Source organism: Macrobrachium nipponense, chromosome 27 (assembly GCF_015104395.2).
Source record: "Macrobrachium nipponense isolate FS-2020 chromosome 27, ASM1510439v2, whole genome shotgun sequence".
NCBI lineage: Eukaryota > Metazoa > Arthropoda > Malacostraca > Decapoda > Palaemonidae > Macrobrachium > Macrobrachium nipponense.
The window spans coordinates 35,302,836-35,321,216 of NC_087216.1; the positions used below are offsets into that span (position 1 = coordinate 35,302,836).

At 42.4% G+C, this 18,381-nt stretch overlaps 1 protein-coding gene across 1 annotated transcript in view; it reads left to right on the forward strand.

The window, feature by feature from the left end:
• Window positions 1–17,062, forward strand: part of LOC135201016 (protein MCM10 homolog) — a 219,168-nt gene extending 202,106 nt beyond the window's left edge. The window contains 1 exon segment of the mRNA XM_064229835.1: window positions 16,874–17,062. Coding sequence (XP_064085905.1) covers window positions 16,874–16,975 — 102 coding nt within the window. The 3' untranslated portion in view covers window positions 16,976–17,062.
• The last annotated feature ends 1,319 nt before the right edge of the window (window positions 17,063–18,381 follow it).

Sequence of the window (18,381 nt, forward strand, 5' to 3'; positions counted from 1 at the left end):
GGCGCATGCTCAGGGGATCAGGTTAATAAGATACCTGGACGACTGGCTGGTGATAGCAAAGGCCTGAGAAAAAATTCTTAGGGACAGAAATATCCTCCTCCAGTTTTGTCACAGCTTAGGCATTGTGATAAATCAGAAGTCGAGTTTGGACCCCAGTCAGAGGTTGGTGTACTTGGGTGTAAAGGCCAAAGCTTTCCCTTCAGACCACAGGGTAAAGAAGTGCAAACAAGTGTGAATGCCTTCCTAGGAAAGGAAACACAACCAGCGAAGCAGTGGCAAGTAGTCCTAGGAATCCTAAGTTCCTTGCAGAAGTTGGTGCAACACAGGCAACTACATCTTCGGTCCTTACAATGGAGGATGAAAGGGTTATGGTCACCAACTGTAGATCACCCATGCGAGCACATTCCCGTCAACAGAGGTGAGGAAAGATCTACTATGGTGGTTGCAAAACAGTAATCTGACTGTAGGAGTTCCCCTTCAACAACCCTCTCCAGATCTCCTGCTGTTCTCGGAAGCGTCGCTCAAGGGGTGGGGCGCTCACTTGGATGAACTGATGATTTCAGGGAAGTGGAATCACAAGGACAGGTAACTCCATATAAACGTGCTAGAATTAAAAGCAGCCTTTCTAGCACTACAGGAGTTCCAGGAGAGAGTGAAGGAGCATGTGGTAGTACTGATGTCAGACAACACCAAAGTAGTAACTTATGTAAACAAGCAAGGAGGCCTAGTATCTTGTCAGTTACACCTGATGACAGTTCAACTTCATCAGTGGGCTGTAGAGAACTTGTAGACATTAGGGCCAGATATATATTCAAGGAAAAGGAACCTAATAGCCGACAAATTGAGGCGCAGGGACCAGATTTTGAGAACACAGTGGTCCTTACATCAGGAAGTGGTAGACAGAATGTTCATTTTGTGGGAAAGGCCAATCATAGACTTGTTCTCAACAAAGTACAACAAAAAGCTGGAGATATATTGTTCTGTAGTCCCAGACACAGCAGCAGTAGCAGAAGATGCTCTACAACACCCATGGGACAATCTGGATGTATACGCATTTCCGCAGTTTTGTCTGATCCGTCAGGTTCTAAACAAGGTGATGTGGTCTCGGAATCCAAGATGACCCTGGTAGCCCCATTGTGGCCAAAGGCTGAATGGTTCCCGGACATGTTGGAACTCCTAATATATGTTCCAAGAGACCAAGAGAACTGCCTCCCTGGAACAACCTCCTGTGTCAACCACACATAAAGAGGTACCATCAGTCGGTGCAGTCCCTATCACTTCACAGGTGGAGACTGTCAAGTATACCTCCTGCGAGAGGGGCTTTTTCAGAAGGCAGCATCGCAGATGGCAGGATATATCAGAAGCTCAACAGCAGTGTACTAGGAAAAATAGGCGGTCTACTGTGATTTGTGTCGTAGAGGGAGTCTTTCTCCACTCAGAACCACTATTCAACAGTTAATAGATTTTCTGATATATCTCACAATAGAAAAACATCTGTCTGTTTCTGCCATAAAGGGGTACAGGTCTGAGCTAGCTTTGGTTGTGCAAATGAAAGGTGTAGACATTTCCTCTTCATGGGAAATGACTGTTTGTTAATGAGGTTTTGAGCAGTCCTGTTCCCCGAAGGAACTAAAAGCTCTCAATTGGGATTTGGCCATGGTACTGAGTAGCCTGACAAAGCCCCATATGAACCATTGCAACAAGCCACGGATAGAAACTTGACCCTGAAAGCAGTCTTGTTGGCTCTGTCCTCAACCAAAAGGGTAGGGGAGCTACATGGTCTGTCATATATGGTGAAGCATTCCAGAGGATGAAGTCTGTGGTCTTTTAATTTATTCCAGTATTCGTAGTCAAAACTCAAAATTCATCAGTATTTAGATGACAGATTTGTCTCCTTTTTGATACCTTCTTTGGGAAAGTTTGTGGATGATGACCCTGAAGAAATGTTATGTCCTGTCAGGGTACTACGAGCTTACTTAAAAAGAACTTGTCATTTCAGACCAGGATGCTGAAGGCTTTTTGCGAGTACAGGACGGGTTAAGAAAGAAGCGTCCAAGAATACAATATCTTTTTGGCTGAGAGAAACCTTTGGGAATGCATAGGTGACAGAGGCTGGAGTGTCAAATACCCTTGGGAGAACTAGAGCCCATGACATCAGGGGCCTGAGCTCATCTTTGACATTTAAGAAAAATGTCTGTGGAGAGGATTTTGAAAGCTGGGGTTTGGCGACGTTAAACAAAGTTCACTTCCTTTTATTTAACAGATGTTGCCCATAGATCTTTGGGCACTTTTTTTTTTTTTTTTTTTTTCCCCTTGGGTCCGGTGGTGGCTGATCAATAAGTAGCATAGCTCACCCAGTATCCCTGGTGGCAGTCAGTATCTAGTCCAAGATGAAGGTATGAAAGTAGAATGAATGAGATGACTGGCTTCACTTCTTTCTTGCATTTTCTATTTAGGAGAATACCATCATAACCTGGAACGAACTAGATACAGGAGAGTGAGACAGCCATGCTGTTAGGGTAATCAATAGCATAGGATGCTTTTCAGTAGCAACGCACCCCTCTTGGTATCAGGGAGAGAGGGGTGAAAAGAAATTCACATACAGGTACGTAGGGCTTCTTTCGTGAACAGATAGCTCTCTCTTCCATAAGTGCTTATACTGTGATATTGAATAAACCACCCAGAGAGGGAAACCAATAGATTCTTATATATTTTTGGTTCTGAGGTTGTAGTCCATTGTCTTAGAATATGGTTATTCGGAAATGGATTAAAGGTGGCAAACAGTCAGTTAAAAATACTTATTGCAATACACTCCCTGAACACCTGAATTAGCCCTGGTCACTGACCAGCCCGAACTATATCCCCACATATTTACCCACTAACTGTCAGTGTTACCAACGCTGCAGGTAAAATCTAGTCAAATGAGTTACCTGTGGTACCGTTGGCAACGCTGCCGCAAATACCTGCCACCAGCGGCCTGTCTCCTCATTCCTCAATTGTTTTTTGTTCGCCTTGCTGTGCGGATCAGTCCCACATCAGGCGAACTTTTGGTCATTTAGCCCGACCCCACTCAAAGAGTTTTCGCATCTTGGTTACAAACTACGAATTTTCCCGTTTCACTTTGGATAGCTACTTTGTACTCGCTATGGATAAGTTAGGAAATAAACGTCATCGCCTTCTACAAACGCCTCGACGATCGAGCCTTCTACTGCTGGATATGTTGGTGCTCATCGGCTCTAAAATAACGTTGTCGCCGACTGCAAACGCCTCTGCTTCTGCTTCTACTTCATCTACAGTTCGACGATCGAGCTTTCTACTGTTGGTGCTCATCGGCTCTGCACCCCCTTCAAGCGTAGGATGAGTACCTGCATTCATGATCGACGTTCTTTTCGTTATTTCGTGTAGGAAGGTTTAGTGCAATACTAGTCAGAGATGTTTGTCTTGATCAGGAGACAACGAAACATTAGTTAGTTATTCCAGAATTAGTGGACAGGTTATCCAGTATGTTAAACATATTTCTAGCCTGACGAATAATTTAACCAAAATAGAGATAGTGGTACTAGTAGTATAGTGAATTCTAATCGTTCTTTTTCAGCCCCCCTGCCTGTTCCAGAACCAGCCCTAACGGGTGCTGGGGGTAATGGAGAACCGCAAGCCTCCGAGTGGGTAGGTTCTGCCGGCCCCCCCGGCGCGGAGCAGGCAGTGTTGGCAGCAGATATCCCCTCCCCTCGATTTGTAAGTTCTCAGGATGATGAAAATTTAGGCAGATACAGAGGAGTAGGGATAATAGGCTAAATAGTGTTTAGGAAGAGAAGTGCAGGCTTCTTCCGGTCGGTTTTCTATTATAAGTAGTAGTTTATAGAGAGTCAGTGTCCTTAGAGCCTCTTGGGTGTTTCTTGCTTCGAGTTCCTTGCGTCAGAATCTTTTAGGCCATGGTTGGCCGTTCAGATCTGGTTTAGGGTCTGAAGGGTTGAATACTTATCCTTCGTCTTTAAGGTTACTTTCCTCTACTTATACGATAGCGTAATTTTTAATATCAACTAATTCTCTGTTCAACGCATATCGACGTACGATAATTCGTTATGTAGAGAAATCGAATAAATTAACTACGGCTAGCCTAGTGTTCACGATATATCGTATGAATGTACAGTAGCCTAGCCTAGCCAAAAGTATTAGCTGTACTACATAACGGTAGAGTGATTTTTATAGTGGCTAACGCTTTAGGCTCAGGCATTCTGACTACGGATAATTCAGTACAGGTGTAATTGAAACGAACGAGAATCCGATCTTGGTATAATTCAATATGAATGTAATCGAATAGAATGAAGATCAGATTCTGTCCGACTAAAGCATTAATTGTATTGTATGTATCATCATATTAGCGTAGTATAAATACTAACTCGGCAGTCATTCACGCTCTCGAATCATTCTTGTCCTGATTGGCTAGCGTAACTAACGTAACAACTCTTCCTTACTTAGGCCAGGTTTGTCGTCTTGAAGGAAACGTGTTTTTCAACTATGTTGGACATTTAACATAGTCAATACTGGTATCTTGTGGCATATAATTAGATGTCAGATACTATAAGGAATTCGTTGTATGACGTCTTCATACGTTTAACAGACTAATGGCCGTCAGTAATTACATTGTGCTTATGTCAATTACAGTTACAAAAGAATTACCAGTTGTATTATCAAATTACAGTGACAACTGAAATTAATTTTGGCCTAATAAAGTTAATTTAATTACCTTAAAATATGTAATTTATTAATTTTCAATTAAATTGAAATATGTAATTTATTACTTTTCAATTAAATTACAATTACACAAGCTTGTCAAAACAGCACTGTTGTAAGGAGGCGTGGCTTAGACAGACAATGATGCCGGCTAGTCTATTTCCTTGGCTCCAGATTCAACCATATCACTTGGTCTCGGCTAATATTTTGTTCCTAGTTACCATAATAAGTATCTGGATACTTAACTTCTGAAACAAATTCATGCTGTTCGTCTTACGATGTAATTTAAGGCCAAAATTTGACTAATACGTCTCATTGGAAGCTAGTTTTTCCCTCAGCTTAGATGCGTAAATTTAGCGATTCCGTTCGTTTTTCACTCTTCTTCATAGGTATTACGAACCTTACACTTGATTAATCTTTATCGGTGTGGAACAACAGTAAACGACCTCTTTCATGCTATTACTTTCTTTACCTTGTTTGCGGTTGAATTCGTACAAAAGCTTGGGACCTCTATCTAGGTTGCTGATACCCGTAATTTGCCTTATCAGCTTCAGCTACATTTATAACATGAAAACAGTAATTACCGTCGCACGCGGATGAATACAATAAACAGACGTTGTTATCGGATTCAATTACTTTCGCACGCCAATCAATACAATAAAGTGATGTTGCTATAGGATTCGATCGTATTAGCAACAAGTTCTCGTTCGGTTGTTCATAGCTGTACGCAGTTATACGAGTATATTATCATTAATACCTTTTAACTTGGAAGAGGGTGCAAATTATGGAGGTGGAGATGTTAGATGGTTGTAATTCTCTCTCTCTCTCTTACTTTCCTGATTTCATTTTTTTTCTCTACTCATGCTGTTTTTCCACCCTCTCCTAACAATTGACTCATTGTGCAACAGAGAGGTTTTTCTTCCTGTTACACCTTTTCAAACTTTTTTCAGTCAATTTCCCTTCAGCGCTGAATGACCTCATAGTTCCCAATATTCGGCCTTTGGCCTAAATTCTATTTTAAACCCTACAAACTCGCTGTCTGATGCACGATGCTGCCTACGCCAGCTGCGCGAGAGATATAGGAAGACTTATTTGCAATGTAGTTCCGATTTTAAATACTAACCCCATCGTAAAATCGAATTAACGCAAGTCAGTTACGGTAACTTCAATACGGACTGTATTCACGACCACGTCTTGAATAATTTCCTGATTTTCTAATGTTTCTCAGATTATCATGGGGAACAGAGTCGGTCTAGTTTTCTCTCGCCCAGTTTTTCTGTTAAAACTTATAATGTCTTTACAGAACCTTCTTCAGCTGCTCATTCTTCGGATGTTGCTTCGGAGTCTTCTCGCTCATCCTGTTTTTATTTACCAATATCACAGTAGAGCCGGTTTCATTGTTTCATCCTGAAATTTGGAGATGATTTCAATCTCTCTCTCTCTCTCTCTCTCTCTCTCTCTCTCTCTCTCTCTCTCTCTCTCTCTCTCTCTCTCTCTCTCTCTCTCTCTCTCTCTCTCTCTCTCTCTCTCTCTCTCTCTCTCTCTCTCTCTCCGGGTTAAAGGAAATAATTTGGAGGGGCTGCCTTCGTAGCACCTTCCACGGGTCCTGTAGTCTCAGGCTGCTGATGTTGATGCTTCAAGGCGGTTCCGCAACTCCGTATTTTCATCCTTACTTGTTTTGAGAAGTAATGTGTCCTCCATGGTTCTTGAGGAGGCTACGGCAGTTGGAGATTCACCTGTGCCATCGTTGACTGTATCGATACCTGTTGTCACCACCCACTCCTTTCATAGGGTAGTTAGTAATCTTCCTTCTTCGTTCCCATTTATATACCTTAGGAGTGTGAGACGTAACGTGCTTACCGCGGTAATTGCTGGGGGGGGCTACGGCCGTTCGCAGTGGTCTGCATCGTAATTAGCACCTTTTGTGCCCTCGGCCCCCTTTCTTAGGGTAGCTGGTAATTCCTTCTGCGGCTCCCATTGGTTCCGCAGTTCGTAACCCGTTATTAAAGCACTGTACCGCACAGTTGGTTCTCCACCTGCACAATGTCGGCGCTAGGTGTTCCTGTGGGTTACTCGTAGTGACTTTTCTCTCTCCTTAATTTCTCACATTTTTCCTGCTGCTTTTCTGTTCCGTCCTTATGGAGTTTTCAGGGTGGGTTCGACCTTGATTTCGTGTCTGGGAGTACTTCTTTCCCTCACTTGCTCCGGACTCCAGTCTAGCTTTAGTACGTATTGGTAAAGGGGGTTAGTAGGATCGCGTTTTGCGACTTCTTCGCTCTTTATGGGTGTTGCTCGCCTATTGTAGTCGTCCTGGTCTCGTGTCATAGTCAATGGTGAGTGCGGAGTTTCGCAGTAAATTGAGACTGGTTCAAGGTTAGGTCATCGTCTTGGTTGGTACATGTTTGGCCCAACAGTATGGGAGTGACTCGCATGTGTGGTCGTTCATCGCCAAGGTGGCTCAGGTGTAACGTTATCGTCACTGGGTAGTGAGGGTATCCGCAGTCGAGTGACTAACTCTTAAAGGTTTTGCGGAACTGGTGATAGACAGTTCGCTCTTGTGAGTGGGTGGACAGCGATCGGAAAGCAGGGTTACATCATGATGTCTGGAGGGAGTGCGGGTTGCGCAGTCGAGTACGACTTGCGCAGGAGTTTTTATCATCTTGTTGGTATATCGTTGCGCAATCGGATCGGTAGGCTCAGATATGATGGGATCTTATGTCGTTTGGTATCGAGCAGCCAGGCGTAGTAAGTTCCGGGTTCTTGGGTGCTGCTCTTGTCGGGGTTCGGCTTTTCTCCTTTTTTTCCTGTACCGGTGTTGCCGGACAGGTATGACAGAGGATAGATACCTTTGAAGAGAGACTCGTTTGCTAGTTGTGGGTTTTTTTTGTTTCTCCGGCGAAGGAAGTGAGTATAACGGATTGTGGACTTTGTCCATTCTATCTTTCCGCATTCCAGACTCCGGAGGGATCTCGGTTAATTCAAGTTGTTTGATATGTTGTATTCAACCAGACCAGTAGTCTCTCAAACATCAAGTAGGGTAGTCTGGTTTCGGCGAGTCGGGCAGTTTTTGCGGAATGACTTAAGCTAGCATCATTTTTCTGTATGAGGTAGAGGGTAACTCCTCTGCCGGAGTCCGACTTCCGGTTTACGAGTCAGTTGAGTTTTTCTCCATTGGGTTCCTTCATTGATTCGTGTGGTAAGGGTTACGGATCATGAGGCTCCTATTTGGAGGACACCTTTCACAGCCACTCTGTGTGGATGTGGTGAGAGTTGATGGGTGTTTCTCTGAGCCTGGACTGTTTGATAACCTCTTCACTTTGGTTTCGAGGGGGTTTGCATACTAGACTAACATTTCTGAGGGTTATGCTATGTTCTTGGTAAGAAGAGGAGGGACTATTGTTAAATCATTGCCTCAGCGCTATCCGGATACTCATAAGAATGGGTTCTTAAGTCAATCAAAGGGCGCAAGTATGCGGAGGGCTACCCTTTGGCTTCCAGAGGAAGAATGTTTCGCTGTCGGCGATTGTGTAGGTGGTTTTTTTTTTTAGAGTAGTTGTGGTTTTTCACAACACCCTACCTTAAGGAATTTCAGTTCCTTCAGAGAGTTTACTCTCGGGGTCCTGTCGTTGTGGTAACTCAGTTTTATAGTTGGCTTGGTAAAGTTAGGGTGTTAGAAGTTTAGTTAAGCAGTGATAGTCTAAATGAACTACAGGGTGTTAGAAGTTTAGGGAGGCAGTGATAGTCTAAATGAACTTTATGGTGTTTGAAGTTTAGGGAGGCAGTGATAGTCTAATGAACTCTAGTGTTTCTGTTGGTCAAGCTTAGACAGAGTGTTTTGTCCCTTAGGCCCTTGAGATTAGGCAGATCCCGATGGTCATGTTGGAATAACTACTACAAGTCATCTACATCAGTGAGCAGTAGAGAACTGAAGGTCCTGCACACTCAACTTCTCCTCCATACATGAGAGGCTACAAAGCCACATGGGAGGTTCACCATTTCCCCTCCATACATGAGAGGTATAGAATACCACATGGGAGGTTCTTCAGACTCAGGACTCAACACCGACGGTATGGTACTTCCTATGCAAGCATCCTCACTTACTGAGCTGGACAACCAGGTGAGGTGATTTGTTTTTTTTTTGCCTCCATGATTAAGAAGTATAGCTTATCACATGGGAGGTACTTCTGACTCAGATAGTACCTTAGACTCAACACTGACTTTGAAGTACTTTTCTTTGCAAACATCCTCACCTACTAAGCTGGACAACCAGGTGAGGAGATTAGTTTTTACCTCCATGAATAAGAAGTATAGCTTATCACTTGAGAGGTACTTCTGACTTAGACAGTACCTTAGACTCAACACTGATGTTGAAGTACTTTCTTTGCAAACATCCTCACCTCCGAGTTTAGATAACTAGGTGAGGATACATGCTTTTATACATGCTAGGTTGCTTATGAGTTACTTGCGTATGTTCCGTGGACAGGTCGGGCTGAATGAGATTGACCCCGCCTCCGACTAAATGTTGTTAATCGGGCTAATTCAGGTGTTCAGGGAGTGTATTGCAATATGAAGTTTTCATAATAAAACTAATATTGTAATACTTACCTGAACACCTGAATGATTCCCACCCTCCTCCCCACTTCAATTTGATAGTGAATGATTCAATTGAGGAATGAGAGACAGGCCGCTGGTGGCAGGTATTTGCGGCAGCGTTGCCAACAGTAACACAGGTAACTCATTTGACTAGATTTTACCTGCAGCGTTGGTAACACTGACAGTTAAAATTACCCACTTAGTGGGTAAATATGTGGGGATATAGTTCGGGCTGGTCAGTGACCAGGGCTAATTCAGGTGTTCAGGTAAGTATTACAATATTAGTTTTATTATGAAAACTTCATACCTCCCACCAATGAGTAAGCCTATCATAATGTTAAGACTGAAGGTTTGTTTTATATATGAACAAATGAAAAATTTTCAATCAATTTGTATTTTACATAACTAACAAACCTGAGGTCTTTATAACATATAAAAGCCCACCTCAAACCACCCCTCTAACAGTCTAAACTGGGTTGGAAGAGTAACTGATAGGTCACAGGATGCCCAGGGCATTGTGGGAACTACCAATACCCCGTGACCAGGTACAGATGCCAATAGTCCCTGGATCACAAAAGTTTATTAATTTTACCAGGTTTTCAGCTGGTACTACAATATTTATCCTAATGTTAAGACCTCAGGTTTGTTAGTTAAGAAAAATACCAATTGAATAAAAATTTGTCATTTTAATTTGTTCATACGTGGAACAAACCTGGGGTCTTTACACTAGGATAAATCTCCTAGTGCCAGTTGGAAACTGGTAAAAAATTCAATACCATTGTATATGCCAGAAACTGGTGGCATCTGTCTTGAGTTAGCTGGAAGAGCCACTGACCCAAGTTGGGCCTCATGATGTCTCGGTTTTCTTCTTACTGCCTTTCAGTGACGAGTATTGTTTTCTCTTTCCTCCCTAAAGCCAGTTCTTTGTTTGCTCGTATTTCTTTCCGTGGTTTGTGCGCTTGTGACGAAGTTATCATGGATTCCCTTAACCTTCTGCTAGCTCTTCTACTAAATCCAGGAAACCTGAGAGGTTATTCCCCAGTGTACGTGGTTTCCCTTGTTCATGTTTCCTAGCCTCCCTGAATATGGATTCTCATTCAACATGCAGCAGGTGCAGAGCAAATGTACATAATATCACCAATCCTTGTTCAAAATGTCATTCTTGGTCTTTGGATCAGTGGAAAGGTTCAATCAAGACCTGGCATAACTTTGGATCAGATTAGGACAGTGTGTCCCTCTCTAACGTGTCAAGAAGTGACTGCTGTAGAGATGACGACATCTTCAATCTTCCAGAAAGCATCTTGGTTGGATTTATGGGGTACAGCTGTGGTCAAAGTCACTTTGTTTGCTTCGACATGGAGTTTGGTAGATAAAACGGCTTTTATTAGATTTCTCCAATCTGGATCTAAGGCCATCTCATACATGATGAATCCAAGTGCGAATGTATGGGCAAATATTCTTTTGATAAAGAATGCGACCTTGGCCAAGGTGTTCTGCTCAGTAGATGTGGATTCTGTATTGTCACTAAGGAAGTGATATTTTAGTCTTGGTTGCTGTTGCTAAATGATACATTTGAGGCAGCCATTGACAGAAAGACAGACAAATATGAAAGATAGGCTAGTTCTGCAGGCAGTAAGTACGTAATATACTGTGACTACACCTATCTTGAGACAGACCCAACAACCTACGCAGAAGAAGATTGTGAGACCAGCTTCTGTGCCTAAACCTCAGTCAGTCTCTTCAACTAGGAAGCCTGCTCAACAACAGCCCTTTCTGAGCAGGGCTACAAGGTGTTCACAAGAGTATTTGCTTTGGTGTCTGCATGGACTCATTCTCAGGGGGAACAGACTTCCAAGATATCTCAACGAATTGCCGGTCTTAGCGAGTTTTTCAAAGTAAAAGTTGATTCAAGACGGATCGACTGCTTCAGTTTTGCCACAGCTTAGGCACTGTGATAAATCTGGAAAAGTTAAATATAATCCCTAGTCAGAAGATTCTATACCAGGGAATGGTGATAGACTTAGCTGCATCAAGTTTTTTCTGTCAGAGCAGAGGATTGAGAAGTTCATGACAGAAGCTATTCCATTTCTGTCCGAATGAACACCACCAGCGAAACTGGCAGGTTGTTCTAGGCCTGTTGGCTTCTCTGGAGAAACTTTCCTTACTGCTGCCTACATCTATGATTGCTACAGTGGAGATTAAAAGTTTTGGTCTCCAGCAAGAGATTCCCCTCTCATGCAGGTCCTTTTGTCATCAAGAGGTCAGAAGCGATCTTCTGTGGTGGTTGGATAACAATAATCTGACAGTGGGATTGCCCCTCAATTCACTCCTTCCGGAACTTTTACTGTTCCCAGATGCTTCTTCCAAAGGTTGGGGAGCTCATTTAGAGGACAAACTGACTTCCAGGGAGTGGAGTTAGCAGGACAGTCAACTACACATCATTGTGCTGGACATGAAGGCAGCTTTCCTAGCACTTAAGCAGTTTGAGGTGATTGTTTGTATGCTGTTTTTACAATGCATGAAACCAGATTATTCAGCAACGGGACAAACAGTTTTACGTGACTTCCGAACCACTTCGAGAGTAAACTTTCATCACCAGAAGTACACCTCTCTCACTCCTCAGTGGAATGCCCAAGAATTGAACTTGTGGCTACAGAGGTGGCACGCCAACACCATACTGACCACACCACTCGGGTGACGGCACTCCGTTGTACTGATGTCGGACAACACAACGGTGCCTTATATGAACAAGCAGGGGGGATTGGTCTTGCCTACTTCATCTAATAACGGTCCAGTTACATCAGTGGGCCATAGACTATTTACTGGACCTGATGGCCAAGTACATTCCAGGGAAAAGAATGTAGTGGCTGACAAACTAAGCAGACAGAGACAGATTCTGGGACAGAGTGGACTCTGCATCAGAATATTGCAGACAGGCTGTTTGGTGTGTGGGCAAGACCAATGATAGACTTCTTTGCTACAAGTTTCAACAGGAAGCTAGAGGTATTGTTCAGTAGTCCTAGACACTTTCACAGTGCGGAGGATGCTCTGTAACATCCATGGGACAACCTGCACATGTATACATTTCCTCCGTTTTGCCTGATTCACCATGTCCTGAACAGTGTGATGAGGTCCCACAATGTCAAGATGACTTGGGAAGCTCCTTTACGGCTCTAAGCAGAATGATTTCCAGATCTGCTGTCGCTTCTTTCAGAGTTACTAACCTCCCTGGCACAATCTACTTTGTCAACCTCATGTGGAGGTATCATCAGTCAATGGAGTCCCTATCTCTTCATGGATGGAGACCATCAAGTATCTCCTGCAAACGAGAGGCTTTTCTCAAAGAATAGTGTCCCAGATGGCAGGTTATCTGAAAGTCCCCCATGTCTGTGTACCAGGAAAAGTGAGCCGTCTGCTGTGACTGGTGTTGTAGACAGGATACCCCTCTTCTTGGAACCTATATTCAACCAATAGCTGATTACCTGGCGTTTCAGGACAGAAAAATGACCGTTTCAGCCATAAAGGGCTACAGGGCTGCTTTAGTCTCCCCCAGTTGGGATTTGACTTGTACCGACTAGCATTACTCAAACCCCGAGCTGTTGCAACAGGCTATGGCTAGACTGTTGACCCTTAGCTTCAACGAAAAGGGTAGGTGAATTACATGGTCTGTCTTATGATTTGTCACACACACTTAGGGGTTGGAAGTCAATAGCTTTCAGATTTGTCTCCTTTCCTATGCTTTCTTTGGGAGACTGTTGACAATGACTGATGAAATGTTGCTATGCCTACCTAAAAAGAACTCGACATCTCAGACCAAGATGTAGAAGACTTATTATGAGCATAGGTAGAGTCAAGAATACAATGTCGTTCTGGATAAGAGAAATGATCACAAATGCTTATTTGACATCATCAGTAGTTGCTTCAGGCAATATCAGACATGCAAAAGTGCATGACCTCAGAGGGCCTAGTTCCTCTTTAGCAGTCCAAAGAAATGTATATGTTCATAGAATGCTGGTCTATGGCATCGCCAAACCACGTTAACTTCCTTCTATCTGAAGGATATTGCCCATAGGTCCTTAGACACTTTTCCTTAGGTCTGGTGGTGGCAGCGCAACAGGTGTAGCTCATCCAGTGCCACTGGTGGGACAGTTTGTGTCAAGCCTAAGATGATAGTGTAAAATGAATGAGATGACTTGCCTCTCTTCTTTTCTTCTTTACTTATGGGCAGTATGAAGATTGTTTGAGTGCAGTGGCCATGCTATTATAGTAATCACTAGTGAATGAAATTACCTTTTAGTAACAAAACATTGCTCTCTTCAGCAAGTAAACAGAGGGACGATGATAAACAGGCTTAAGTTGGCTACATTGGTTTGTTATTTGAACTGGCATTGTATGAAAACCAGAAGTCTGAACCTTAGATATGTGTATATCTGAGGTTCAGAGGTCTAGGTCCTCTTTCTTAGATCTCTTATGAAGAAGAATGACACGGTGAGGCAAGCCTCTAGTCTGTTAATGATACTTAGTCCCATCCCAGGTTTGTTCCATGTATTGGGTCAATATTGTTCCACCTAACTCGTGAAACAGAACAGGTGCCACCAGTTCCTTGCATATAGAATTCTATTGAATTTTTCACCAGTTTCCAGTGGAAAAATACAAACTATTTTCAATGGAAAAACTTACATATTTCATATTTGCCACTCTGAAGTTTAATTTTTCTTGGGTTGTGAAATATTAGTGTTCACCATCTTGTACATTAGTGTGTATATATTTTTTAAGTCTTAAGAAATGTTTTTCAGTTGGTTATCTTAATTTTTGAGAAAATTTGTTGTTCCTTAAACACATTTCATTGTGTCATGGTTTGTTAGTAGTATAACTTTTTGAGCGTCATCTATAGTTTGTTTACAAAATCGCGCTTTGGTAATTGCTGTTTACAAAATCACGCTTTGGTAATTGCTTCAATCAATCGTATTTGGTTTTTTGTCCATGTCCTTTCAGTTTTTGTCTTTTTAACAGTACTTTTAAAGTCTTAAGTGATATTGGTTTTCACTTGTTAGTATTAAGAACCTTAACCAGTTGCCAAAAAAAAAGCAACCAGCTAGGACTTTTTACAAATGATTTAAATCGAGATTTCTTTTCACATAATTTCTTCCTTGGAAGTATCAAAATATGACAATATTCGTGTTATGTGGAATGATCCAACAGAGAACGTCAGAGAGAGAAGATCACTCTTGCATAGCAGTCTCAAACCCAGACTCTGGAAGACAAATGGCATGAGTGGATTGCCATCATGTACATGGCCGAGCAAGGATCCACAGCCATGTTTTACCTTCTCCCCCTAAATCGGAGACATTACACCATGTGACGAACTCGTACAGGCCAAGAGGACGAAGAACCAGCCTGAGAACTCTGATGTGAGTGGAGATAAACACAGACTGGAGATAAACACAGACTGGAACACATTCTTTTACTTGAAGGGTCCATGCTGGGAAGATGTAGAAACACCTTTTTCCCTCTTAGAAGAGACCCCATGGACTGGAACATGTTCAAGTATTTAAAAGAGTGTCACGTCCATACTAGGAAGATGGAGAACCTCTCACTTTTAGAAGATGCCACAACTTTCAAATTCCCCAATGGGAGGGGAGGGGGAGGAGGAGGAGGAAAAGGCCATGGATGTTTCGCCCTAAGATGTCTCCTGCTAGAAACTCTAGGACACTTCTTACCAAACACAGAGTCCATCCAGACAACCAACTCTTGGAAGAAAACTTCTGATGGTTTGACAATCGACACTGATGGCATCATGGACCATGATGGAAGTTATGTCATGGTAAAAGGTGGAGGAGAGACGTCAACAAAGTAGGCATCACAGGCATAGATGCATTGATAATGTCACAGCATTTGGACTAGTAGCCAAAGTAAAAAATCTCGGTAACAGCGAAGATGGCAAAAAGCCCTTCTGCCAGCTGTTACAGCAACCAGAGGGCCTTCCCAGGACACACACGTAACGGACAGCATAGCAAAGGATTTCCATAAAAATCCATCATCAAAGTAATAGGAAGAGGGATCGCCCCACAATCTAACGCAGCAATGTCAAACTATGCAGTCAGTCAAAGCCATGACGTCACAGGCCCATTTTTGATGTCACTCAGCAGATTACTGTTAGAGAGAACATTATGTGTAGTGCAGAAGAACTTTAAAACAAAATAGTATAATTATATCATAAGACGAAAGAGTACCAAGTCAAACATCATAGGTAGACTATATTCAAAGCAGTCTGTAAGGTTGGTATCCCTGCATGATGACGATGTATTGTTCTGCAAGCAAGCAAGGGGGCTCCGATATAAGAAGGAACACACCACCAACAGTACTGAATGCTTCCAATTCTCACTTTCTTCACAGCACAAACACACTAATCAAAAATTAGTGAAGCGGCATATCTGTTAGAGGGAAGCGAAGCAGAGGGTTCCCAAGTTCTGAGTGACCGCAGCTGCTGCCAGACTTCCAGACAAGCCGCAGGGCTGACAACTGAAGAGCCTGTAAAGAAAACTAATATACTCTCTCCCTCAGGAAAGATTTCTATCCTAAAAGAATCATATTTGTGAGGATGGAGGGAAAGACAGGTGTGAGCCATACAACCCATGCCCCCACTCCCACCAAAATGAAAGAAAAAGGCGAGACAACAATCATGACTGGCCATGCAAGCAGTGAGGAAGATAGCAATCGTATGCCATTAAAATTCGTGTTGAAGTGTGGGAATGTTCTCCTACTAGACAGCTGAATCCTAGCATAAGAATTTGTCTGCAACACGAACCCCTACGTCTCGAACATCCCGAAACATGCCAATTCTGAAAGACTAAAATTTTGTAATAACTTCCTAAAAAATGTGTAAGAAGATAAAAAGATACAAAAACATTAATGACAAGACAATGTTTTCAATTCATCTTCAATATAACAAAAGTAAAATACTACAACAAAAATAAGCTGGGTCCTCTCTCCCTGAAGGGGCAATATCCCCTGGGAGACAGACCAGCATACTCACAACACAAGCGATGACAAAGCATTAGTAAAAGGCACATCTACTGCAATTTGCATGTCTCAAGGCAGGTCAACACAGAAAACAGGGAGGCCATCTAAAAACGATGGCCCTGGAACTTCTGGGCTGAATGAATATGAAACAAAGTACAGTCTTCAATAAAAAAAAAAAACCTGCTTGGAGGAAGGAGAGCAAAGCGACACACTACTCTCCAAGGCGTCATGAGGTTCCAAGACTGGTCAGTGACCAACATCCACCTCGTATATGCACAAGTTGCCAAATGCCACAGCTTCCTTGCTTTACAATCTTTGTTTTTAACTGTTTCCAGCTAGCACTAGAAGATTATCCTACTGTTAAGACTGAAAGTTTGTTCCGCATATAAACAAAAAAGCATTTTTGTTGTAATCAGTTCTTTTGCTGTCTTGTAGACATCTAAAGTGTAATTTCAGTTACAGGTCTTTACTACACAATATTTATTGAAAATAATATACTAAAAATAATCATCTTCCTTTACAGGCAAAGACAGGACCCAAACTAGACTCTGAAATTTTATCGTTGAGGGGAGATGAGCTCAGCCATTATACTGCTTCCAGTGACAAAGTGTATTTACATGTGTAGTTCAACTGTTAGATTTTAGCTTAATAATTTGAGGTAGTATGTACAAATTTTAAATTATTTGTTTAGGTACATTTTTAAAATTTCAATAAAAAATAGAAAGAATGATTTTCATTTATCTAACAATTTTTTTCATTTACCTCTAACAATGAGATATACCAAAAGTAATTTGTATGAAAACACTGGTCAGTAACACAAAAACCAATAATGCAGTAGTATCCTTCAGTACAAGCTAGGACAATCAGAACTTTGTAACGAGGTAGTTAACTATTGGTTAAGCAACCAAGGTAGGCAATGTCCTCCTCAGAGTTGTCATAAGCTTATTGTTTCCTCACAGCTAGAAAGAAAAAGGGTGTTCCTGGACACCTTGCTTAGGCTTGCCTGAGATGAAGGAAGGTGCCATGTCTTTTCAGAAATTATCTTGCAGCTTGCATGACAATAAGAAGCATCTTACCTGAATAATCACCAATGAAGTCTTGGTGTGAGAAGTTGGAAAAACTCTGATTCTCACATAAGTGCTGACAAGTCCAGAGAGAAAGAGAGAGAGAGAGAGAGAGATTCCTCATGTTGGAGAAATAATAAAAGCTCTAGGACAAGGCTTTGACCAAAGGCTTGCAAGGTGCTTTGGGAAAGATGCAAACAACTATTGAACCTCCATTCTACAGGACAGTGACAACAAGGGAAGGAAAAACAAGTCCTGAATGACCTTTCATACATGAACAACTCCGTTTAGCAAGGACACCCACTAGACCAATCTCAAACCCCAATTGCCCTCTCCACTAAAGAGATGCCTGTAAAAATACTTAGAGAGACGGGTCCTCTACAACTTCTAGCACTGTTCATTATCACCTTTGAAATCTGGCAGCACAATTCCAGGACAGAAAGTACACCGAGGTGTTTCTAGATAATTGTGATTGCACAGGTGCTGTCTAATGTGTCTCCAAGAGGCATAAGAGGAAGACCTGAAAAGTTACATCCCCCAAAGAAAAGAGCTCAGTACTGACACACTTCAAAGTGCATGCATGCATTGAGCAAGAAGGTAGCACTGGTTCCTCCTTTATCCCTTTAGGAGGCAAGAATGGTGGAAGCCTACCCTGTTGTCCAAAAGCTCATGGTGCAACTTGCTCGTGCCAAACAGGAGGTAAGATGGAGTGTTACAGCAACAGCAGACAAATTTTAGTAACAAGAGACCTCACATATGACAGCAAGAGTAGGGGTGTCATCCTAACCTCCCATTAAACTGGCACCCTCTCCTTGGAAGGGCCATTTCTAAGGAGAGAGTTGGAAGGACTTTGGCAGTGAAGGAACAAGGTAAGCTAATATGCAAGGTATCTCTCTTCCTCCTGACAGCACAATAATCTCTACCCTACAACAGCAAAACTGCTGAAATTGAAAGGGAGATTAGTGTA